General features: G+C 42.8%; 2 protein-coding genes across 3 annotated transcripts; both read right to left on the minus strand.

Moving 5' to 3' along the window:
• Positions 1–82: 82 nt before the first annotated feature.
• Positions 83–5880, minus strand: LOC139286114 (SIN3-HDAC complex-associated factor-like). Its single transcript, XM_070906799.1, has 6 exons — positions 5778–5880; positions 2959–3086; positions 2775–2874; positions 2549–2672; positions 2281–2431; positions 83–1318 (listed from the first exon to the last, which is right to left on the minus strand). The coding sequence occupies exons 2-6, from the start codon at positions 3084–3086 to the stop codon at positions 997–999; spliced, it is 825 nt and encodes a 274-aa protein (XP_070762900.1). The 5' UTR covers positions 5778–5880; the 3' UTR covers positions 83–996.
• Positions 5881–8029: 2149 nt separating this feature from the next.
• LOC139286107 (DENN domain-containing protein 5B-like) lies at positions 8030–24318 on the minus strand. 2 transcript variants are annotated; one of them, XM_070906791.1, is made up of 21 exons: positions 24210–24318; positions 19973–20082; positions 18511–19225; positions 17722–17909; positions 16043–16540; positions 15656–15887; positions 14282–14430; positions 13549–13644; positions 13336–13455; positions 13083–13235; positions 12872–12950; positions 12702–12777; positions 12213–12341; positions 11986–12107; positions 11557–11702; positions 11344–11462; positions 10717–10901; positions 10454–10536; positions 9811–9937; positions 9404–9578; positions 8030–8213 (listed from the first exon to the last, which is right to left on the minus strand). In XM_070906791.1, the coding sequence occupies exons 1-21, from the start codon at positions 24316–24318 to the stop codon at positions 8030–8032; spliced, it is 3795 nt and encodes a 1264-aa protein (XP_070762892.1). The 2 variants fall into 2 exon arrangements, with proteins under 2 accessions (XP_070762892.1, XP_070762893.1); XM_070906792.1 differs by having other exon boundaries at positions 13549–13639; positions 14280–14430.
• Between the last annotated feature and the right edge of the window lie 2027 nt (positions 24319–26345).

Raw genomic sequence — 26345 nt, forward strand, 5'->3', positions numbered from 1 at the left:
TTTACATATAAAAATAAGTTAAAACTTCAGAGAAATGGATCCAAAAAAATAAAAGTAAGATTTACAGTTTATATAAGGCCATGCAATTCTAGTAGACTCATGCATCAGATCATCAGGTCTTTTGAATGAGTGGGCTTGCCATTCATGCAAAATGCACTATGTGTTGCTGAGGCCACAATAAATATAACTACTGTCCCTTTTTGTTCCTTAATACCAATCCAGAATTAACACTAGCACTGTCTGTTACACATAATTAAGGCTGGTGTATTTGCTGTTGAAGCTGTGAACAGGCCTTGTTTAAATGGGACCCACATATGTATTCGCACACAGAGACGCTAATCTAGTCTACAAACACAAACTCTTTGATAGGAGTGGATGTCAATGTGAATAAGACACAATAAACACAAGGGTTACTGTACAGGTCTGGGATCTGTCAATGCAAAGTGTCATTCATTCCAAAACGAGATATCCACCATTTCAAAAAAAAAGAGATATCTACTCTTCACAAGGAAAGCAAAACTAATCGCATTATATTAGTCATCTCATATATGCTTATAAAATATCCATGTTGAGAATGGGTTCAGCTGTATGTTTGAAATGTTGAGTGATGAATTTCAAGTAGCACCTTTTTCTGTAAGCAAGTGGATCTATTGCGTTTTGGAATAAAGTCTTTTAAAATGTACCAGCAAACTAGAGCTCCAGCATTTCATCTAAAGTAGAACACAAACACCACGGATGATGGTCCATCGGCAGGATGGTAAGAATATTAAATAGAAAATAAGAGACAATAAGTGGAAACACAACGGTCCATAAGTTACCATTGAAACACAATAAACAAACCTCCGACATTGTTATGGAGAAGAAGCTGCTTTATGATTGAAGGCAATCTGAGGCAACTTCTTTCTGTAAGTGCTTGAGAGAAAAAAACAGCACCCCAAGATTTCTTCAGAGATGAGTGCAAGGCGAGTTGGGGGTGGAGGGGGGGTGTGTTTGACTTCACCACCCTTCCTCCACCACCACCCCGCTCCTGGTTGGAGGTGTTGTCACGGTAACGCATAGCTGAGCAGGCTCTGCACACGTCGGCATCTCCTTCACTTCCTCTTCCATCAGGGATTTCTGCCCGCTGACATCCACGCCCACCTGGCCCTCCTCTACCTCCACCTCTTCCTCCTCATCCTCCTCCTCCTCCTCTTCTTCCTCCTCCTCTTGTTGCTGCTGCTGCCGTTGTTTGTTGCGGCAGCATGGTTTGAACAGATGGGGGTCGATGAGCACCTCCCCGAAGCGACCCTTGTAGATTATTCCACAGCACACCTTTTGCCTATCAGAACATGACACACAACATACACATCAATCAAGAGTATGAAGCAACAGCAAAACAATTAAAGGCCTGTACCTGTGTTTTACATGCTGTGGGCCATTTATAATGCAATGATAGTGTGCAAATATCTACAGTCAGTGTGATTTTTTTCTACTGCACACTTGGTATACAGGTGTGAAGGAGACTGAAGTCACGCAAAGGCAGATAGTGAGCTCCTGTCGAGCATATTGAAAAGTGCCTCAAATGTAATCATTTAATTATTTAAATTTTAATACAAAAAAAAAAGACATTTGCTGTGATGGATTATCTACTGTATCTCAAGCAGGTTTCTCTACAAGCTTTTTACACTTAAAATGAAAGAAAACCATTGGCTGTCTGGAAGCCGTAATGGAATGTAAATGTGATTTTAGTTAATGGCCTAAACTAAACCTTAAACTTAAACTGGTCCTTTAAAGAAGGTGAACAGTCCATATAACTTTTAGTAGTATTAGACCATGAGCATTGGTCTAATATCAAGCCATGACTGTAACACAACAAGCACAACAAGGCCCTGCACACCAACACAGGTGTTTCCAATTACCCTGCTGGATTAGACCTCTCGTCAGGTGGAAGATGTCACCAAACTATGAACTAGTAAGAATGATAAAGGTCTGATTTGAATTAACAGGAACTACTTGGACAAAAAAGGGCTCTTTGATTTTTCATGTAATACTGTCTATATGTTGTTTTGTAACAAATTGTATTTGCCAAGCTTGGGAGAGAAGGCAGAATATTTAGTTTAAGACCGAGCTGTAAAATAACCTGTAATTTTGTAATGAAATAAAATGTTGGGAAAATAAATAAAATCGAATCAAATCAGAACATACATCAAAGTCAAAAACAAGCTGCAGTGTGTCGTTCTAAATCCTAAATAATGAGTCAGCGGATCAAAAAAGGTGCGTGTGTTTCACTGTCTTACTTACCTCTTCCAGTAAGTTAGGTCCAGAAATGAGAAAACAGGGGAGCGGCTGGATCCTGGGCTGAGCTCAGAGTCTGAGCCGTCGTCTGAAAGGTTGCTGTAGCTGGGAGACTGAGCCGGAGAGGCACTGGAGGTGGTGCTGTGGGCGTCTGAATCTGGTGGGCAGAACAAAGCGTGAACAGTGAAGGGATGGTTAGGCGTGACATATGTGGTATGTATGACAAAATATCTGGTATTTTTAAAGACAAATGAGTGAGCAGGCCAAAACTCACTGTGTCTTTTAAGCTCTTTCTGCAGCCTGCTGATCTGGCTCGGCCGCGCTTTCTTGGTGATGGACTTTATCTTCTTGGGCCTGGAAGTTATCTTTAGGCTGGGACCTCCTCTGGCATCAACAACCTGTATGGAGGAGAGGAGAAATCACATCATTTTATACAGTTTACTATGACAAAGTAATAGCTCAACCACAACATCAGTAGGCCTACTGAGCTCCAAACTCACATGGTTCCAGTTCTTCTTGGTTCCCACAGGAAGCTTTTTCCATCGTTTCACCAGGAGCACACAGGCATTACAGATTTCCCCAGATCGCGTTTCACTCAGTCTGCAAGACAATTACAGTTTGTGAAGGAACGACACAGAATAAATGCCTCTCTCCAAAGCCCACGTGTTCAGCTGTGTCTCTCACCCAAAACAGCTCCTGAAGTCTTTCTCATACCGCTTGCTGTCCGTGAAGCGAGAGCTTGACGACTTTGCGCGGCAGATGCAGCAGCCGTCCAAACTCCTGTACATTTTTGGCTTATGAAAGCCAAACATCTGCGTGCAAAAAGAAAGATTTAAATATTAACACCACATGCTCTCATCAGTGTGCACAACGTGTTAACTGCGGTACCTCCCCGCAGCCGTGCATCTCTGGCTCGGATCAGAGGTGATACTTTATTGTAGCGTTTCAGTTTAGCTTAATGTGAATTAATACAGAAATAATCTGGTGTTTTGTCACGACCAGAGAGCATTAAAAACATCCAGCGAAAGCGATTTTGTTGGAGCATCTCTCCGCTTTGACCCACATGGGGGGGGGAAGTAGGTCAACAGTCAGACAGCGTGTCAGACAGATCTTGTCACCATGCTGCGCTCACAGGATTCACGCTTCATTTTGGAAACTCAAAATATAAGCACGCACTTATAATCCCATCCTCCAGGCTGCAGAGGACACGTTATTTTCTATGGTTAAAAACTACATAAGATAAGGACGCATTGCCAGAGAAATGCAAACATATAAATGTGTCTGGAGTAATTCACTCGAAAAGCAATAAACGCGCCGATTATGCAGACGAATTATGATTTATGTTGCTAGGCAAAATGTAATCTCCACAGCACATGTAGACCTGAACTGCGGCAAAACTGCGAGCCGCGCCCCCCAGACTGGGTTTTTTTCTTGCCATCAGTCCTCGGGGTCTTCTGACAGTGCGGTGCCACAGAGAGCAGACAGAGAGCAGGAAAAATGAAAGACCTGTCACTCCGCTGGCTATATCAGATACCACTTCAGGCTGGGAAATGTGGGGGGAAATATGAGAACCAGAAAACTGTCTCGAGATGTCAGTATAAGTATGACAAGTTGTCTCATCAGATTAGATGAGAATTTACAACAGTAAAAAATCTGTATCTGTACAATTGTAAGTGCGTAAAAATTAGAACTATGTGGAACCTTAGCATTTATTCAACTGCAACATTATGTATTATAGCATTGTGATGAAAGTCTCTAAAATAATAAATACATAGGCTACTTCCAGCCCTAGTTTAACAGCCAAACTTCAATGTACAAACTTCAATGTACAAAAAAATGCAGAACGCTTATTTGCAGAAACTTGCAAATTGCAAAGTGTAATTGTAAAGTGCTTCGCTGAGATTTAAAAAAAACAAACTATTTTACATGCAAGTCCTGACTAAGACAGCAGATCTGGTCTATTTAGTATTGCCATCTTATTGTAACAGCAAAAATAAGTGTTTTTAATGACAATTTATGAACCTGTGATAAAGCTGAAAGGTCAATACACTAAACTAAACTTAGAGGTAATAGACTTATGATTAAATAACTAGAACGTGAAGAGAATAATCAAAACTAAACAGATATGATCAGAAGGATATTAAGCAATCTATACCATGAATTGAATATGTACTTTCGTAGGTGTTGTATAAAAACAACCTTGTATCAGTTCGGTGCATGTTTCCTGGAGTATTTTACTACTCCGACCACATATTCTCCTCCAAGTGTCTCCTCTGTGAACTGCAGACGATCTCTGCAGCAGAATACAGTACGTGACGCAACTCAACATGGCAACACACTTCAAAGGCGGAGGCAATGTGGAGAAGGGGGTGTGATGCGATTTTCCGCAAAAGCTGTAATATTTAAAGTAAACTGTAAAAATCCCCCCGAAAGCGGCGAGGACACGCGTGTAGGACCCCCCCACTTTTAAAAATAAAACGAGACGCCGATAAATGTTGTTGTTTTTATCGAGAGAAAAGTGCAAGTCGCCAATTTCACCGCCCACTCCAGCGAGGAAGCATGGCATGCCACACGACCTGCTTCATGCGCACCCATTTTATGATGACCGTCCTCTGCTCGACGATGCCCGACTTTCCTTCCCAACATTAACTCTATGTGGCGAGATAAACTATGGCAAACACATTTCGAAAGCAAAACGTGTCGTTTTGCATTTTAAAGGAAAGCCGTTCTCAGATAATCGTGTAATTTGATCTTTACTCTTTGTTATTCCACAGCCGCGTCACTGCAACAGTCCTCCTTCAACTACATGTGCACGAAGTTCAAAGCGACGGCTTGTTGAAAGTCGGCGTTTGCGCTATTTTCTTGCACCAAACAGCCTTTTTCGCCCAGCTTGAGTTTCATAAGGCCTTCGTACATAGTTTGTGTTTGCGGTAGCTGTTTTGTTGACAGCAGCGGCCGCGTGCTGAGTCGCATCTGTGGTCCGGGTGGGCGTGAGAGATTCAACTTGGCGTATTTAGCAGGCGTAAATGTGTAGTAGACTGCAGGCGCACCACAGCCACACAATGTGGGCATTAATGCTGTTTAGAGGAGCATCTTTCCGACCCTAACTCTCACAATAACCGACTTTAGGCACATCTCAGGAGCGATAAGTGGAGCGATTTCCTCCAGCAGCCAGATGCACTGACACAAACAATAATAACAACAGCCACCCTTCGCTCATCACGCTATTCTGACACTATTAAACACATCTGCGCGTTTATCTCGCCTTCCTCCCACTTTGACCGGTTACTTTAACTGTTTAAAAGGAGACCTGCACATAATGCGGACCACCCAGTCGGTGTTGCAGCAGGCCCCCCACCCCCCCCAAAAAAGAGCAATTGTTCTGAGACAACTCGAAGCTTGTTTTGAATTACACATCCGAAAAAGCACCGCTTTAAGACTTTAAAACCCCTTAAAGCTCCAGAGACCCGACAAAACAAATAAAACCCGGCTGCGTTCATTACCTTGTTGCAAGTTGCGTGAAGCTGATTCAAAGTAATAATCCCAATAGCGCGTCGTTACGATGTGAGTATTATGAAAATCAACCCGCATCAGCAACCCGCTCCCTTGTTGATGTCTGCGCCTGTGGACGGGACTGGATAGTTGTGGACACAGTGCGCATGCGTCGTATCCACACCTCCATTTCAGAGTAGGGCAGAAGGCTTTTTTCTTTTTCTTCAATCAAACTATTTACATAAACGACGTGTGACGTGTCCGTGCGTCTGCATTCTACTGGCCTTATAAGGATGGGAACATTGCGCGGGAACAGGAGGCTCGGCCCCGGTTGCTATGGCACATTGGAGAGTGTAAGCAAAGGGGCGGGGCCTGTCGTTTTACTACACAACGCCAGATGGCCCGTCTGGAGGCCTACAGTTTTCAGGAGGCTCGGCGTCTAGCAGGGAGAGATGCGCTTTGTAGATTTTGAATTGCGTGACAACAGACCAGATTAGTGCTAAATAAAAGGTGGGTGAAACATGGCCTCCATCCAGTGGTCAGTTTAGGGCGAACAACCACTAGTATCGTTTTTTTACCCCCCCCCCCCCCAGACAGTAGCGAACCAATCGTCCTACTGCCACACAACACTGCACCAGTTAACGTTTACTGCTGTTTTTACAAAAGGGGAGATAATCCGCGTGGGGAGTATGGAGCTTTTAATTATAGATTGGTAGTCAAAATAAATAAAAAGTAGCACTGTAATTCTGCAATAAATACAACAGTGCAACACAAGCACCATAGTGTTATTAAGGACACCTCAGACCTTGTTTTCAAAAATTGCTTCAGCATCACAAGCAACTTCACGGCTATTGAACTGAATTTTAGTGCACTGCACATGCATGTATCAGTGTATATGCAGTAGTTGGTCATGTTTGCATTTGGTAAACTATAACAGTCAAATTATTTGTTCCCATCAGATGCAATTAGTCCTGTGTAATGAGTGTACAGTGAACTGAAAACCATTTTACAAAGCAATTTACTAACACAACAGCACGACATGTCAATTATGTCAATATTAACTTTAATCTTTGACAACACATTTCATAAATAACAATTCATTATTGCTTTCTCTAATCTGTATTTAAATGATAATAGAGGCTTGGTCATTGTGGGTTACATACATACAGTGCTTGCAGGACAGTGCAGGAGACGGCATTTTCATAATTCTTCAACTGTTAAATTAAATGCAACATCAACATAATACCTAGCGTTTTTTAAGAACCTGTGCTCTATTCATTGTCTGAAGACACTTGAACAGTTTAGAAACAATTATGCACATAATCAGTAAAGTGTGTCCATAGTGAAGTCTATTGTTTTACACACAGACACAAAGAAGATTCCTTTATACAGAAAAATATGCCACAAGATTCATTACACCATAATAACAAATGGGCACAATTCTATCAAAGATCTAATGAAGCAAAAATATTTACAATAAGAGAGGGAGGGGGGAAAAAGCTTTCTGACAAAGACTATTTGAAGTGACACAATTAGGACACTAGTTTGGTTTCAGTGTTTCACCAACTGAGAATTTCATGAGCACAACTCTGCAGCATGTGACCCCAAACTGAAATAAACAATGAGAAATACACAGTATAACGAGAGCATAGTCATATAGCATTCTTGTAACATATTATAGAGAGGGAACATCATCTTTCTTGGGTATATTTACTAAGATATACAATGAATGAAGTCAAGAAAAATGTTTATATAATAAGGCCTGAGTCCAGATAGTTCAGATCACAACACACTAAGACGTAAACCAAACAAACAGATTTTGGCCATGCATGTGCTTAGTTTAAAGTTCAAGTGCAAGCAATACAGCAGTTATAGTTGAGAGTTATAGCTGTCCTAGGGTCAGGTACGGTAAATGATGTGAGCTGTGAAAATATCTACTGCAGATGTGAGATTATGAACAACTCTCTATTTCTCCTTGGGGAAACAGAATTTCACAGTGTAAACAAGCATAGGAAAAATCTGACTATTTCCTGGAGCAAATACAGTGTATAAGACATTTACATCAGTGAACAAGGCAATATGTTTGGAGCTCGAGTTGCCAGTGACGTCATCTAGTCCTCCGTCCTTTTTTGTGATTGAGTCACATTTTCTCAAGTGTCTGAATGTACTTCCTTTTCCCGCAGATGGAGAGATGAATATTTTAACCCATCAGCATTCCTGCAGTAGGTTACAGAGCAGGGGCTGAACTCTTATCTGTCAGGGGTCAGAGGTCGACTCCTTTAACCAGTGCAGTCTCCAGGGTGATGGTAAACTCATTGAGTGTGTGTAGGATGCGGAAGAGGGAGTGGACGGCAGGGCGGTCCCGCAGCAGAGCACCTTCCTCATACGTCCGCGCTGTCAGGGGACACTCTGCCAGCAGGGGGAGCCACTGAGAGAGAAGCCGGTCCCTGCCAAGAGGAACAGGTCAGAGGTCAACAATGGTCCCAGAAATACATGATGAAGTTTGGTATTGACTTGAAGGGGAGTTAGCTGACTGCAAGACAAGAACTGGCGCTGCCCAAATATATAGCTTAACTGTTCCATCAGTTTTAGAGCTGTTTGCTTTAACTGACTATATTGGGAGAAATAGACAAGGGCAGAAAAAGAGACAACATGTGACCTTACTTATTGTTGACAGTGCAGACCTCTACTTGTTAATCCGCAGAGACTCCAACACTATCTTACCACGATAATGGTCGAAATAATTATTCTGTCTACAAATGGTATATCATTAAAAAAATTAACAGAGCTCTGAAATTTATAGTCTATACCACTTAGAGTTGATTTTTATTGATTCTGTCTGATGCAGAGACGAGAGAAAATAAGGATTTCTGTAACAGCGGAGTCGGCTGATGTCACAGTTATCTAACTGAAATTCTCTCAAATTTGTAAATTTTGTAAATTATGTCTGAAATGTGACCACCACTGACACAGAGGCAGTTGCTGTAAGTAAAGAACAGCAGTGGAATAAAGTAAAATCCTTAGTTAATTGATAGTTTATAGATCAGTTTTATTTTTAAACTTTTATTAAAATTACGCGCTGAACGCCTCCAGTTGAAAAAACGTAAACTCTGAGCAGAAAAGAGCCCGACGTCACTTCCATATTGTCCAATCGGATGAATTGAGACACGGCCCTTCTGTGGTGGTGAGATCTTTACTTCACAGCAAAATCACGGTTAGGCAAAGGATGGGTAATTTGGTGGTTGCTTAGCAACGAAAAAAAAAAAAAAAAGACAGCAAGCTGCTCTTTTTTTGATTTGTGGGCTTCAACAAAAAAGGCATGCTGTCTGTCCTGTCTCCCTATTTCTGGTTTAAATATGGATCATGAATCTATTTTAGACTTCATACACTGAATTAATTACATTCGTATCAGTCCAATTATAAACCTATTGTTGGGTTATAATCCCTTTTGGTTTTTTTGTAATGACCTATTTCTCACCTATGGCTCCTGTTACATCCCCAACCATGTAAGGAAGGGTGTCTCTTTAAATATGCCCTTATGTCCTTCTGTAAGTTGTTGTGGCGGAGTTTATCCTTGTCTTCTTTGGGTCTCTTTTGTGTTTTTAAAACAGTTGTTTTTAAAATTACGGCCACTCACCTGATTCCCAGGCAGACAAACAGCTGGAATTTGCCCTCTTTTCCGATGTTTCTTGGCGAGGCATTGATGGCGTTGACATAGTGGCACAGTGAATCACAAGGTGGACCCTTTGTCAGTGTTGATCCATGCAGGTCACCCATCTGATCAGCTGTCTCCATGGAAACCACTGCCTTCTCTGTGGGAGAGAGTTGGTCCTACTGTCAGTTCATAACTTTTTAATATACAAACAATAAGGGAAAGTGAGGCTGTAGAAAACTGATTGTTAACAAAGTACATCAATCATCCTTTGTTGCATGCAATTTGATATGTGAAGTTCATATCCACCACCACTAGATGGAGACGCCCTAACAGACATCGCCCAGAAGTAAAGCATCACGTTTGATGAGCTCACACTCAACAGTACTTACCCACAAAGTCCCAAACAAACACGTTCCTCTGGAAAAGACGGTTCGATTTGAAGCCGTGCAAGAGGAACTTCTCCAAGGAAAGCACCAGACCTCCTTCACCACATAACAAGACCGTCAAGTTTCCCCTCTGGGGTGAGAGAAATGGGAACAGAGTTAATGGAGGCATTGTAAGCAAGAGGCTCATCTTTCAGCTTCAGTAAATCCCCTCATATGAGTGACAGAAGGCGCAGCGATGTTCCAAAATCCTCCACAGCAGAGAACAATTTGTTTAGTTTTTAATTTAAAAGGCTCGTCTTTCATTTACTAAGAGGAAGTAAACAGAACAGAGCAAACGCTTTCACATTAAAGCCTGTGCTCTAAGGATGTTATTACAATGAATTGGAGGGCCATTACAGATAAGCTTAAGTCATCCATCACGTCTCTTCAGCGCTTTTACCTTGCTGTTGAGGTGAGAGAGGCTAGTCTGCTACATGAGACAAAGCCGGGGTAATGAACCATGTTGGAGATAAAAATAACACAAGCAGGAGGTTTGACAGTCTTACACAACGCTGCATTTTCACCCCATTTTAGCAGAGTGAGCCAACAGGTTGAATGAGCGTAGGAGCTGAATCGGTGGGACACACTCACTATCACAGTCGCATACCTCTTGTTCGGGTTTGTGGAAGTGTTTAACAAGGTTATTTGCTGCCTCCCTCATGTCCTCTTGCACTTCAACAGACAACAATCCTGTCAAGATGAAATCGAGAGTAGTCACAAACAGAAAACATGAAGATGAACAATGACACACATGAGGGGAAGGGGCTAAAATAGAAAGGTGATACGGGAGCAGAATCTGTTATTGTAGCGAGCATAACAACAAGTAGGTCAGCTATTGTGCTAAAGAATGTGCTCTTTGTCAGTACGTACTGCTCCGGACGCCAAGCGATCCCAGCACTGTCCGCATACTCTGGGAAGGAGAGGCCAGCTCCGGAGGCGTCCCTGTCCACCTTCCAGCATCGTCCTCTCCACCAGGTGACACCAGCTGACCAATGAGAACTCTTTCCAAGCTGCCATCACCCACGCCTTTCCCCAGCCATCGGCCGCACGGGAATCTGAGAGGCAAGAAGACACAGTGTGAAGAAACATGTGATTTATTATGCAAGGACATGGCGTACTTAAGGGTCATCTGTTCTATTCAGCTAGTGTAGAGTGGTGAGTGTGCATAGTTTATCCTTCCAAATAACTTCACGGAGAATTGTGTTTTTATATTTTAGATGACTGACAACACATATGTCTTTAGACTGATTTGCTCTCTACTAGGCAGCAGCTGGTTTCACTTAATGACAATACACTATTAAGTAAAACCTGCACAGACCTGAAATATGCCCCACATAGGTAATCCATCACAGTGTACATGCAGTCGCTTATTTTCTATATTTTTATTGTGTTATTATGTGTTTAATATTCGACAGTCAGGGTCATTTAGAGGTCATCATGTCTTTATCAAACTGGGAGCAAACACATTCTTGTACAAGACAAGATCAAGAATCTCACTTGTAGGTGTGTCCAGTGATTTCATTATACACCATCACACAGTCAATCAGACACTTGGCCAGCAAGCCCGAGTTCTCCTGTCCCAGCTGCAGAGTGCTCAGCCTGCCCAGGTTCTTGCACTGAAATGAAAAGCACAAACCACAGTCAGTGTAGCCATGCATGCGTCTCTATCAGACGTGATGTTGAAGTCACTGCCGCGGAGTGCATACAAACCTGGAAAAAGATCTCTTGCGCATTCTTCGGGATCTGTCTAACTCCTGAATCTCCCAGTTCTCCCGACACACACACCCATGGGTTAACTGTTGCCATTGCGATGCTCAGCTTCTTCATGGGAATTATAACAACACGGTATGGAATACCTGGACAGACCCAAGAGACCAAGAACAAAGGTGGGGTTTTTTTTACATTCATGTCATTTCTTTCTCACTTAAAATGGTTCAAGTCTTCTCACAATACATGATATGAGGTTTTCACAGTATCAGGGCTAAAGGGTCTGTGCGAATCCATGAGACACTGGGTGTAATTCAAGTATACGAGGCCAGTGTGGGTGGAGATGGGTGAAGCTAACTTTCATTGTCCTTGAAAGCTATAAAACCTGCCAGTAAATTCCACCATTTTGTTGTTTAAGTTTACGGGACTTACTGATGGAGGCGAAGACCCGTGTGAAGCAGAGGTAGTCCACGGTGTTGAGAGACAGCAGGTGGAACAAAAACTGCTCCCTTTCTTCCTCGCAGAGCAGGAATGCATGAGGTTTATACAGTTGCCTGTCAGGGGACAAAAAGAAAGTCAGTCAAAATCACCTGACTTACTATAAACAACATCCAGAAATATTAGATTTGTGTCTACTTGTCATATGAGTGAATTCTGACCTGAGCAGCTCCTGGTTTGTAAGCAGCTCTTTGAGGTGTTGGGATAGCATTTTCTTCTCCAGAGCCAGGTGGATCCAGGCCCGAGCCTGACCCACCTCAGACAGACCTTCACTCATGGCCTGGATAAACCTGAAAGAACACACAGAGCCGTGAAAAAATTAGCTCTAACGCTCAGCTTCTTCTCATAACAACGTATCTAATGACTATTCTAGGTACTTCACTTTATATCTTCTATTAAGATCAAAGCCTGCGTCCAAGAAATAAAACGTCTCATGACCCCACGAGAACAGAACAATATGCTGGAGATATTACTAGTATTTAAAATGTTATGATTTTGTCTTCATCTAAACTTCAGCCAAAATATCAGTTATCTGATAGAGGAAATGAAACAGCAAAGATATTTTTTCATCTGTATTTTTCATAAAACAGAGCCTTTCATGCCATTCACCACCACTCTTTCCAACATCACAGTCTGTTTGCTCTCATTACCTCATATCCTGTATTAATGTTCCCCTCAGGAGCAGAGAGCCATCATCAAACGTTCTCTGGTCCGAACCGTTGGACCCTGAACAGACAGCAAGTGAAACGCCAATGATTGTCAGACTCTTAGCTCAGCGATTTACACGCGAAAAACAAAACAAGTCAGGTTGTGCTCTGACCTGGAGACTCAGCTGGTGTCTCCATCTTCCCCTGGGCCGCCTGGTAGTGAAGCAGATGGGACCAAAGAGCGGACTTCCCCTGTTCAGAATAAAAAACACTCAGTCATCTCTTTGTGTTCATCTGCATGATGTGACTTTGGGGACACACAGGTCCAGATGGTTTGTTTTAGGTCATCTGAGCTGATAAGGCATTTTCAGTTAGATGTCTGACCTGTTTCAGCTGCAGACCATGGCCCCAGGTTCTCTCCAGTAGGTCACACAGACCGTGGATGAGTGTATTTTCCTGCAGGCCTGTGATGTTGGCTTCTCCCTGACCCAGTTCCACGCTCTCCTTCCCCATCCTCTCCATCAACATGCGTTTGGTCTAAAAAAGCCAGCAAACATTTTGTGGCATTAACCTTGAATGATGATTTTAGAAATGAATGACAGCGGAGCCTCCATTACCACACAGACAGAGCTCTCACCTTCAGACGACACTCGCTCAGCAGCCCGTCCACGAACTCTCGGTGAGTCTGACTGACAGCTTGAGGCGACGGGTCAAGTAGCTTAGACTGGCGGAGGTTCTTCCTCGCAAATGTGTGCTTCTGTTAAATAAACAAAAAGGTAATAAATCAGACTCAAGCCTCCTAAGGGCTGTGTGTTCGTCTGTGAGTGTGTATCTGAACACATTAAAGTACCTGTCTTTGTTCATTGTCCACTCCTGAGTGTTCAGTCACCGCTGATCTCTTGGGGTCGGACCGGCGTGATGCTGTAACACGACTGGACCATCTGTTCACCCAGATAACATAGGACATTAAAATTCACAAGCTTGTGTGTGTATTTTGGTAGGTAAGTAGACCCTGGCAGATAGTGACATACTAATGCAGTGGTTCCCATCCTGTATTGTCTTGACGTACCCCCACAGCCCTGTCAGATTAGTTCAAGTATCCCGTCATCAACATAACCTGTCATGTTCCAAAATATGTTTATTTTCATTTGTGGAAGTGGAAGTTAAGTAACACTATTGCTTACATAAACGTGGATATTGTGACAATAATTTGTTAATACAATTGAATTGTAAATGTGTAGGTAATTTTGATCAAATTTGTACTATTACCACTTAATGTGGTAGCAGTAGGAACCATTTATTCATTACCTTTAGTTATTAAACTATTCATCCCTTAACTTTTTTTTATTTAACCACTGCTTTTAGCTAACCATCTTACCTGTTTCGTTTGGCTAATTCTTTCAACGGTTTGTAAATTACTTTTAGTGTTGACACTTACAAAAGCTCCGCATCACACCAATTTATAATCCTATTTGGATATTTCCTTTCCTCGTACCCTCTGGTGACAGCAGAAGTACCCGTGGTTGGGAATCTCTGTTCTAATGTATTCTCACTGAATAGCAGCAGAAAACAAAGGCTCACTTGTTAGTGTTTTGTCCCTGTGCAAGCACATCAGCCTGCAGTTTAGGGAAGTAGCCCGGCTGGTGACGACCCTGGCCAATCCTCATGTCCAGCAGGTGGGGGTGTATGGCTGTGTGGTCAGCCTTCAGCAGTCTGCGCTCAATGGCCTGAGCTGCAGATACAAACACAGCACTTGATTGGTTAAGATCCAACAGAGGTACCTGCTGTAGATAAAATGTGTCATGAAAGTGACGATAAAGACATTTCCAGGGAGGACTTGCGCCTAACATTTAATGTCACCTCTTACACGAACATCTTGTTTTCAGGTTGGTTAAGTGCTACTAGGGTTGTTTAGTTGCAAGGACACTCAGAGGATGACCGGATCATTGGACAGTGCACAACAGCATAGAGTGATATAATGTAACTGACTGTATGATGGAAAAAGACATGGAGCAACATCTTTGAAGCGGAGGCTAAATGTGAACAATGTTTCAGACGAGCCGAGATGTAAGCAGTGCATTTTCTGCAGGGGTTGGCAGGACTTCAAAGGTTTGAAACTGTTTTCATTGGACACAAAGCTCTGTCCTCTGCTTATACTGTATAATGCTCATCCCCTGCCAAATCCTTTAGTTCACCCCTCTCTAATTCCCTAACTCTGCCATCTTTACCCCCTCATATCAGATGATATCCCACCCCTTTTGTGTTTCAATTGTTGATCAGATTATTTTATCTTAATTTACATTTAAGAAATATTTCCATCCATTACTATTTGAAAACAGTTAAATGTACTGGTACACAAGTCCCCTTAAGCAGAGCTTAAGCGTATTACAAAAGATAAATAAAAAATGGTGGTTGCAGAAAGACACACTGCAAAAAACCCAAACAGAAGGACAGATGGTCACAGATTTGTAGATTCCCTCTTGAAAATCTGGCATCCACTTCACATCACTCAGCTCAGTCTACCAACTGGGGGTTCAATCTATTTTCATGCTAAACTGGTGAAACATCCTGATGGTACTCTTGGTTTGTCGTAGGTTGTCATTAAAATGTACAGCTTCTTTAAATGAATGGATGTCATAATTTAAGTTACTATTAAGTGAAGTCCTTTCAATTGTATAGATGTAACTGCCTGTTACTAACTATTCAGTTATCTCTGCACATGCACATCACTGTCAAATGTACATGACAATCTGTGGAAATGAAGTCAAGTTGTATTAAGACTTTCCTTGACAAGTCAACATTGATCCATGATGTATTAACAGTAAGATCGGAGCTGGATTTCTGTTCTTGTTGCATATTTTGACTTGTATTCCATGTTGTAGGACTTATCTTGCAACAACATGTATGTCACAGTACTTTATTTCATCCTATTTTGTTCATGAGCACCTTCACAGTACCTGACTCAAAGAGCGAGGTGCATTTCCTGTAGCGACAGTCAGGAGAGTCCTCTTCGTCGGTGTCATACAGTCGTTCTCTCTCCAGACGGCTGTCAAACAGCTGCTGCAGTGGCTCTCTGTCCGCCCAGCGGGATATCACCTTCCCATCCACAAAGGAAGAAAACATGGATGTCTCCAGGAACCGGGACAAGAAGTGCAAGTGGTTTGCAGGCTGAACTGAGAGGAAGGAACCCTGAAGCATTGAAAAGATGGAGAGATATAATGTTTCTATCACAATCAAAAGCATTTCAAAAACACAGAAAAGCCATCTGAACATATGTGGAAATAATTGGCATAAATACAGTAGTTTTAATAGATCTATCAATCGATCTTTGTGCACTGAAGTACCTTGTCAAAGCTGAATGTCCCCTCTCTGTTGCTTAACCAGGAGTCCAAATCAAGAGCGCTGTGGATGACAAACTCCTCATACTTTCCAAACATGGCGGCAAAGCGTCCAGCAAACACCTCCCTCAGCTGAACGTTCAGCTTCGCAGTCTTCAGCTCTTCCTCCTCCTCTTCAAACACGTGTCCCAGCATCTTCTCTCCATCTGACATTTTTCCTCCTCCGCACCTCCGCGCCAGAGCCTGCAACCTCTCCAGCACCGCCAGCTCCTCGCCTCCGAGGTTCCCGTTCCTCCTGTCCTCCATCAGATCCTCCAGCACCAAGCTGCTCAGGCGAGGGGAGGTGGAGGCAGGCTCAGTGATCACACCGCCCTGTGGAGGGAGCCCAAAACGCAGCAGGACCTCACTCAGCTCCTGGATTAGCTCGGTCTGGTCTGGAAACACGGGAAGGTCCTCAGGGGCCTCGACACAGCGGTTGTCGATGTCCACAAAGCACAGGTTGGCCTGTGTAGGAGAAAGAGACAAACAGGAGAGTTTAAAATATGAAAAACACTTTTCAACTGGCTCCTCCATCAGATAATCATAACAGGTTTAACCAATCACAATCTACAGACTCTCATTCATCTCATGTAGACAAAGTGGCTGAGCTTTAACATCCAATTAAGATCAGAGATGAAGATTTACATTCCATTAATAGATTCTTGGCATTTCACCGTGATAAGCCCACAGAGGATATTAGCATGTGGAGGATTACCTAATGACTACCGTTATCACTGCAACAGGGGAAATCGTGGAAACCTGCAATATCAGGCTTTCACGCTGGAGAACACATCAGAAACATGTGCAGAAGCTGCTGAGCAATGAACTAAAGAACTTATCGGCACCGATTTCAGAATACTGCCTCTGTAAGCGTCAGGGGAGCGCAGCGCAGTCAGCAGCAGCATGACCTTCAACAGTGACCTCAGGCAGTCAGTTTGCAGCCTCAGGGGAAGTTGGGAGATGTACTGTAGAGTGGACAGTTGCAGACATCCTCTTACTCTGCGCAGCTTCATCTTCCCAGTTAATGTCTTCCCGTCTTTGAATCATCTCTTTCATTCAAATTTCTTATCAGGAGGCGATCATGTGTTTTGAAGGGCATGTAAATACGTTTTTTCTGCATATCAATATGTAATAATGAGAAAAGAATAGAAAAACATTCCAACCAAATCACACATGTATGATTAAAATATTTCCCACTTTCTTGCAAATTACCACCCATACATCAAATTGCACAACTCAAAGAAATAAGTGGTGATCCCCAATTCTCATTAATTATTCAGCGAGTCCCATTATTCTGGATCTCTCATGCTCTGCATTTTTGCTTTCATCCCCCCAAGCTGTCTTTCAACTGCCTCCTTTCTGGGGCAGAGCGACTTCAAAGAGGCTTCAGAGAGATATTCATGCAGCATAAAGTGATCTCGGATGCAGGATTTTATTCGTGGAAAGGGGGGGGGGATTTGATTCAGTCAGACAGGCCAGACGCAGAGGGCAAATTGTCATGCATGCAGCACTGGCTATACAATGGCTTTAAGAATGTTTCAGTTTAAAGAAATATTTTTAGATCCTTTTGTGTGAGTATTTATCGGCATGTTCACACAGGAAACTACAGAAGCATTTACACACAAGATGCTTGTTTAGTCCTGTACCTCGTGTGGCAGGTGGAGGGAGGATCGCTGGGCTCCATCTCGGCGCTTGATACCAATCAGGAACGGCACGGGGGCATCGAGGAGGTGGTGTAGCGGTGCAGAGACAATGGGCAGGTAGATGTGTTGCCACTGGAACGGGAACAGCAAGGTGGTGACGCCCTCTGCCACCGTCATCAAACGCTGGTAGTCTGAGGAGAAGAGAGAAAGACGATGGGACATGAGCATGAATATATCACCTATAAGCACAAAGTGAAGAGCTCATTCTCAAGGGATGAAGTACATTAATCAAGCTGTTTACATGAGTTGCATAAAGAACTATTTCATTCATATTCCTATTTACGTGCGACAGAGCACATCCCAATTAATGATCCTCTGTCATGTTGTTACTGTAGGTTACATGTGGGGTAATGGATGTGTGAATTGGGGGAAAAAAAGGATCTTTTTTGTTTAATTTCATGCATTTTTTATATATGTATTTTCATTTTGCGCCTTGTCTTGTACTTATTATATTTATGTGTCATTAACGGTATCATGTTCAGCAAAAAAACAGCTGCTTTGTTAAATTCTGCAAAAACACTGAGTTTGATTAAGGTGCTCTTCAATACACTCACATGTGCAAGCCTACAATGTCTGATCAGACAAACTGGTCTTATTTAAGATAAGATATCATAATATCTTCCTTTGACTTGCTCACCCTCACTATGAGTGTATTTGCTCGTAGAAAATGTTGGCAACATGTGGGAGTTTCTTATTTTGAGTGTTGTCTCAATAACTGACTAGTGTGCTTACCGTGAGAGCAAAGCAGGACTTGTGTCTCCAGAAGTGCACAGGTAAGTAGTTGCACCATATTGTCCACACCCAGCAGAGAGAATGCCTCTCCAAGAGGATACTCCCCAAGCGGTAGCTCACCCGGCCCGGGCCGCTGGCACACGATGGGTCCCTGCACCCCGTGGAACCTCAGCGACCTGCCAGGAGGAGGCAGGGGCACCTCGTACAGGATGTTATGGATGTAGCTCTCTAGAGGGAGGGGCGGGGCGGTGTGTGACGCAACAGCCTGGTGCAGCTGAGACAGAAACTGTCGAGCAGCTTGGAGAAAGGGGAGCGGCGTGAGGAGGCAGAGGGCCTTCGACACATACAGAGTGTCCCGTGCCGGATCAAAGGAGCCCGCGCAGCCGAGGCAGGCGGACAACCCGGCCAGAGACTCGGCGTCTGACTCGTCCAAGCTGCTCACAAACGAGTCCATGCTAGAGGTGGAGGGTGAGGAGGCAGATGAAGACGAGGAAGAGGGAGAGGAGGCAGATGAAGCTGAATGGTGCTCCACATGGTGCATCTGGTAGAGAGTCTGCATGGCAGTGATGATCTGAGCACTGGTCACCTCCTCGTAGAAGGTGTGAACGAAGCCGTAGGAACGCGTACCGTCGTCAAAAGACATCGTGAACGAGTGAAACTGAGTGTCGAGCCTGTCGGCCTGCGTGCGGAAGGAAAGACCCCTCGGCATGCAGAGCTGAGGAAGAAGAGTTGAGGAGGAAGACATAAAAGAGGGTTTAGAATAAAGTGGCAATGTAAATCTGTAAAATCTATTCAATGCCAAAACTGATCTGCAGAGTGTAAGACAATATTTTTGACAGAAATTGAGAAAAGTATCAACAAGTAACTTCATCGTTAAATATGGAATAACCAGATATGACAATATATATATTTACTGTATATGTCTGAGTACCGCATGACGAAGTATTTGTTCTATGTTTTGTTGTATTCGTGCTGCTGGCAAATGTAGTTGTTTCCGGGTCTGAAAACCCAGTGAAATGACATTTAAAAATGTTTAATAAGACTGTATAAATAAATAAGAAACTACTCTGGTGTCTACTGGGAGGCTGTTTTTGATATGTGAAAAAGTGTGACATTAAAATGTATTTAATTCCATCTGACTTTTAACAAGTCTTTTGTCTTGCGATTTCATCATCCAGAGAACAATAAGCATGTTCTGCGTATTTAGATGGAAGAAAAGAGAGGCAGAGTACAGAGGCTGCAAACAAACACAAATAAATGGCTCCTACTACACTTCTTTCCCCAGTTGCTTTTGTTATTATGTTCCTCTTTTGTTATTTGTAACAATATTCATGTACACTGGTTGGAAGAGCCACAAAACATCTGCCCGACAAACAAGGTCCTTCCTTATCTTTTATCATTGTTATTTGAGAAAATGAACAGCACTGAAGAAGACCCGTTGATGTGCAACCCGAGATCTCACCATGTTGACAGCATCTTTATTGAAGGGGTTCCTGTCTGTGCTTTCAGGATAGTGCACCAGAACCTTGGACTTGAAGGACCGTCGAATGGGGCTCTGCTCAAAGCCCTCGCCTGAAAGACACACAGGCGCACATAAAGAGAGAGTTACGGCATTATCGTATTAGTACAGAGTGATCTCTGACCTCCATCACTGCTGAGACAGAATTAATAACAAGATGAAAAAGGACAGAACAGAGGACGTCACAAAACGACGGCAGCATCGATCAATGAAAAGATGGACAGGACGACCTTGTCTGACACGGGTTGAAAAAAAAAAAAGTTGATCCGTTGTCGACGGCTAGGACCATTCTGCAGCAAAGATGGAAAAAACCCTTCCAAGTGTTAAATAACTCAGCTCATTACCATAGAGATAGACTGGAAAAGCGGTACAACACCCCTCATCCCTGACACTCTGCAGCAGGAAACTCTTCAAGCTAAAATATTCTGCTGTTTCATACATCAAGAGAGCTCAGCCTCAGGTTAATGGATGAGAGATCTCTATATAACAGCTATGAAAGGATTGAATTTGCAGAGCGCGCAAGAAAACTTTATTATACATCCCTGCTTTCACAATGCACAGATTTGATGCATTGTCCTGTCTGGCTCAAGTTTCTTCTCTCCTCTTCAGTCTCTGCACCTCGCGTCAGCTTCTATCTCCAGTTACAGACAGAGTGCTGTCTGTGTGAGCATGAGTGAAACACATAAATAAACTGTGTGTCTATGAGAGAGAGATTCAGTGTGTGTAATCAGCTGACAGGAGTGAATGAGCGACTTTCATTATTCATCCACTTTCTGAGGGGATGCCCTTGAACAGTGCTCTTCCTGAACTGACATCACCGCATTACAAGAACTGCAACAGTCTCCTCTCGGCTGCCAGCTTTGACGCACTCGCTCAGCATTCAAGAACATCCGCCTCACCTGCCTACGATATGACGCGCAGCACCCCGAGAGGAAAAACTGCGCCGCAGGAAAGGAGAGCCACTTCGAGTTAAACTGAGTCAGACTGTTAGGTGGGAGACAGAAGCTAATGGATCACAGTGACTCGAGCGGGGAAGTCAATGTTCTCTGCTGCGGTTACAAATTGATGTCGGTGCTGAGAGGCACGATTGGAGCCTCGCAGACGAACACCTAGTTGCCATGGTAGCGACTTCCGCCGTGGCCTTCGAAGATAGCCATCAAGACAAAGCTCGTCAGCAGTTACGTCAGCTGACCCAGCTGAAACCCACACTCCTTCTGACACGAGCTCCCACCAAAGAGTTTGCACAGACCTCATTCAGACGCAGTGTTAACAGAACAGAGTGAGAGGGAGGTTTGTTTCAGTGTTCGAATGAAAGCTTAATGCCTGTTTCAGTTAGGCTGTAATTAGCATGTTTCCTCCTCTTACCCCATTAACATTAACACACAGTAGAAGCCGTGCATGAGTACTGAGGTAATGAGTTGGAGAATCACCAAAAGGGCTAATGATTCTTTTCATAAATCATTGAATCTGTTATTTTCTTCATTCTTCGATTAATCGTTTGGTCCATAAAATGTCAGAAAATAGTGACAACTGTGCCTCACAATTTCCTAAAACTCGATTTGTCCGTCCAGCAGTCAAACAACCCAAATATGTTCAATTTACAAACAGATAAGAAAAAGAAAACCAGCAAATCTTCACAGTTGAATGCAGGAACTAGTTCATGTTTGACATTTCTGTTTCACAAAATGAATTAACCCTAACCGAAGTTTAATCTTTTGTCGACTCAATTCATCGACTTTCAGCTCTAATCCTCAGTACATGAAAGTCCTCATCACCATCACTATAATATCAATATCGTCAATATTTTTGGAGGACAAAAACAGCAAAACAGGCTCACTTCATCAGGGATGATTGAACGGCCATAACGGTAGACTCCTGTCATATTCGCCAGCTGAATTACCCCCACCGTCCCATTCATCACATCATTACATGAGTAGATGAGGACAGATATAAAAAGTGGAAAGAGATTAAACTGACAGCGAATGTCAGCTGGCTCTGACTGATGAGGAGCAATTCCTTTTTGGCTCAAACTGTTTTAAATCACGGCGTCTTTGCATTACAGGTTTGTTCGTCCACTGAAGGTGAATCATGTGACAATAAAAAAAAAGAAAGAAAAGACAAATTTTGCTTTTCATCTCAGCGCTCTGAGACACAGACGTTGGTGCTGGGCTCATATGCTTAAAATAAAGGATAAAAGTGTCGAGTGCCTAAAAATAAAAATACCTCAGACTGATATTTATGCATTCCAGCAGCACCTTTGTTAATAGGACAAGTGGAAAAGATTTACATCTCTTTGCAATGAGTTCAGCATTATAAAGCAGCTCTCAAATGGTCGGTCAGGGAGTTCTCGCTGCTGATGTCGTCCCCCTGTGACAGTCCTCAGGCCTGAGCGGGCGCTGAAGCCTCGGCCATCCAGCATGCCAACAGGCAACGTCATGTGAAATTTGATTAGGCTGCGGAAAACACAGTGGCACCCATTGAGAAGCCAACAAGAGCAGATTGTTTCTCGGCAGGCATTCACTAATTACACACATACACAAAAAGAGACACTGTATGACCTCACACATCCCAACACGAGTAAGGCAGCTGTAAATGAAGGAATAAGCATCTCTCGCTTGACTACAGTTTTTGGAATATATGTATATATGTATATAATAAGACAAAAATCCCTTGAAAGGAACAGAGCCCCCTGCTGCAGTGGGTCTGAGATGACCTGCTTTTACATAAGCAGATTGGTGGAGCTCAGATACAATGGCCAGCAGCGCTGTCACTCGCCACAGGCAGAGAGCAATCAAAGTCCCAAATGGTTCGTTGGAACAGTAAATAATCTATGTTCCAACATATCGTGAATATACATTTTTCTTGTCTGCCTTTGTGCTGTTATCATAAAGACATTCGGCTGAAATAGAAAAACAACGAGGCAGAGTTAAGCATGTCTGGATACAGTCATCTTTCCCCGGAGGAGCTGCTCTACACGAGCTACATTTCTGCTAGAAAAGAACAGAGGGAGAACACAGGGTGTGACTACTGTCTGCAAACCTGGATGTGACGTTCAAGGTGTTCAGCACACCTGCACGCTTCTTGTTCCTCACACAGAGCGGGACGCGTGCAGACGTCACCGAGGGCTCCCGGGTGAATCTGTCCTCAGCTGAGTGTCAACAGCTCAGTGCGGAGGAAAGCAGCACCACCTGATATCTCTATTTCTATCCACCACAAATAAACCATCATCCACTGCAGCTGTCATCGCCGTGGCAACCCCCACATCCACCTACATTACCAGCATCCATTTCCTTTAACTTCCTTCCCCACTTCTGGCTTTTGGTGAGAAAAAGCACAGAGGTGTTTTTTTGCTTGGTAAAACAAAGGGTCCATTTCTGCTCGAGAGCCGGAAGACGATGAGAGAACTGAGCAGATAAACCGGCCGTCACATAGATTATCACCGCCTTTACATTTACACAATAGAGTAATCTGGGAGCTCGTTCTCACACTGTGACAACCATGAGCCACTGGCTGGATGCTCCAGCTGTGTTACATGACAAATGCTGCTGTCCTCTCTCTATTCAACCCTTTCTCTGCTATGGTCCTTTATCCAGGTGTAGTAGTGGATGACTTGCAGAAACCAAACAAAGCTATGCTCTCAATCGATTCAAGGTATTGTCTTGAAAATATGATCAAAATACAATGAACAGGACTGTCATGTGTTTTCCCCAAGCAGAGATGATACTAAAGGACAATACTGTAGGGTGACACAGTATACATGTCATTTTAAATTTCCCATTGCTTCAAGATCATAGGAAAATGATCCTTCTCTTGGATTTTTCATTGTTTCATACTCAAAAAATAAACCTTTCATCAGCACTATATGTTCAGAAAACCCCTCCCACAAATCCTGCCAGAAAAAAACAACATATTAGCATATTATGATAGAATTTATTTGAAATAAAATGTTATTGGCCCTAATACGGGCTATTGTACCCAGGCTGCTTGCAGATTTTATGTTGTCAACAACGCTTCCAAAGGGCAGAGAAATGTGGCGTCCAATCAAAACATATTTAAATGGATATCACCCTGACGCACACAAATAGGCCGACATGAAATGGTATTTCACATGAAGCATGACATGAAACATATGCTCGGGTGTGTCTTTTTGCGGCTGTTGTCGTGTTTATAGACCATCTACCTGCTCCATCGTCCGGCTCCAGGCCCGTCTCCGTGTCCACTCCACACAAAACAAAATAGTGGGCGAAACGGCAAGAAGCCGATCCTGTGGCCGCTGCAGTCCCGTTCATCCTCGACGCGTTTTCGGTGTGAGAGCTTCTACTTCTACTTAACGTTGAGGATGTTCATAGCTGATGTGGCTAATCCGAAATGTTTTGCCCCCCCCTGATCCGTGCGCTGGGTGGTGGTCGCCTGCCTGCCCGCACTCACTGATCCGCGGTGAGACTCTGAGGGAGCACCGGATGATCCACCGATGGTCATCTCGTTTGTTCAGAGGGGGGAGGAGGCTGTTTGTAGGGCCTGGGAGAGAGGGAGGGAGGAGACAAAGACCTGAACGCATCACCATCAGTGCTAAATCAGCCTAATATTAAAGGGTGTTGTCAAAAATCATCATCTACGCCCACATTAAAAAAAAACAAAACAGGAATCCATGTTTAATCTCATAGATCATTATATTTTTATTTTATTTTAATATGATTAAATGTGGGATACAAGACATTTTTATTTGCACATGTATTTGTATATTTGAGTACATGCATTACACAAAGGCATTTTAAAGGAGATACTAAAATACTAGATAGAAATTATGTGGGCATGATAAGTGCTTAAAGGCGCCCAGTTTTACACATGAAGGTCAGTTAACTCGTCATGAGCAGCACTACTCAGCCTGTAAACACTGTTATATAATGTTGTTTGTGGCTCTGGAGGAGTTTTATAAAATTTGACAAAATATCCCTGATGCTGTCATCAGTCACAAATTTGGCTTGAGGCCTCAATTTGTGCTGCGTTTTAAAGAAGTGAAACACACTGGGTTGCATTATGGGAAATGTAGGCTCCAGTGTTTTTGGAAATTAACCCACACTAGGGACTAAAAGTCAGGGAATCTCCGCTTCTGACCACCTTTTTTAAATTGGTCTCTTTTGAATCCTCCAACAATAGACGAGCAGCATTAAATCACTGGAGTACCCCTTTAAGATTCAGTCTAAGGAATGTAAAGGTTTTTAACCTGGGTAAGTCAGGGCAAGTCTCATATCTTCTGGATATTTGTTCCAACTCAGTGATGCACAGCAACCTCTATGAACTGAATGTTGCTTCTCCATGTTTAGTTTGGACTCTGGGGTCGTTTAGGGGACCCCTGCAAGACGACCTGAGAGGTTGAGAAAATTCACATGATAAAAGACAGTCAAAGATGTATTTTGGTTCCTAGGCCATTGAGAGATTTATAGACAAGCAGCAGAAATTAAAACCTGGGAATTAATTAAATGTGTCCAGCTGTCTTCATCTTTGTTACAACTCTAGCAGCAGCATTGTGAATGAGATGAAGAGGAAATTTCCTGAGAGTTATGGGTGAGACCTGAGAAAAGGCCTTTACAGTAATCTACATTAACTTGCTAGAAATGAAAGCATAGACAAGATACCTGGACAGGAATTCTCTGATTCTTGCATATGCATCTTTTCAGGAAGAGAAACACAGCTTAGCATGTCACAGCAGAGCGCATCAAATTCAGTGAATGTTTCTAGTTTAAAATATTTTTAATAAACAGGGGAAAAAAGGACATGGATATCCATAATATCTCATATAGGGTATTTATTGAACCATTCAAACAGACATAAACAAACATATTTCTCATTTTATAGGCAAAATGCTGACTAACTTCATTAAATAAATATGATAATCTAAGTCTAAATCTAAGAAATCAGCCTCCTGCTGTATCTGTTCTGGTAAACCATATTGCCTGAGAGATATTTAGGATTTGGGTTCAATAAAGTCAGTGTCCAAACATCAAAAAAGTGCAGCATTTCTTTTACACCTGGACTGGCTCATGCCAAAAAAAATCCTTGCATTAAAAATCATATTCCGAGATAATCGCCACATTTGTCGTGCAGATTAGAGGTATGCACCGACACCCATCCATGGGTCCACAGCTCCAGTCCTCCAGCGAGACAACATGAGGATGTCTTACAGTCTTATTACAGTAAGTGCAAAACTTAACATAACAAGCCTTGAATTTAACATTCAATCACTGTTGTAATTCAATGACCATTTTATGCATAAAAAATTTCAAATACAGCTATTATCACTTATTATTATTACAGA

This window comes from Enoplosus armatus, chromosome 6 (assembly GCF_043641665.1).
Source record: "Enoplosus armatus isolate fEnoArm2 chromosome 6, fEnoArm2.hap1, whole genome shotgun sequence".
Taxonomy (NCBI): Eukaryota; Metazoa; Chordata; class Actinopteri; order Centrarchiformes; family Enoplosidae; genus Enoplosus; species Enoplosus armatus.

Bases quoted from the DNA above. Each gene is read 5' to 3' on its own strand.
- LOC139286114 (XM_070906799.1), bottom strand. From the start codon at position 3,086: ATGTTTGGCTTTCATAAGCCAAAAATGTACAGGAGTTTGGACGGCTGC. The intron at 2,875-2,958 runs GTGAGAGACACA...ATTGTCTTGCAG, and splicing joins GACTTCAGGAGCTGTTTTGG to ACTGAGTGAAACGCGATCTG. The intron at 2,673-2,774 runs GTGAGTTTGGAG...TCCTCCATACAG, and splicing joins CCAAGAAGAACTGGAACCAT to GTTGTTGATGCCAGAGGAGG.
- LOC139286107 (XM_070906791.1), bottom strand. From the start codon at position 24,318: ATGAACGGGACTGCAGCGGCCACAGGATCGGCTTCTTGCCGTTTCGCC. The intron at 17,910-18,510 runs GTAAGCACACTA...TCTTCTCCTCAG, and splicing joins AGTCCTGCTTTGCTCTCACG to ACTACCAGCGTTTGATGACG. The intron at 14,431-15,655 runs GTACTGTGAAGG...TTGTATCTGCAG, and splicing joins CACCTCGCTCTTTGAGTCAG to CTCAGGCCATTGAGCGCAGA.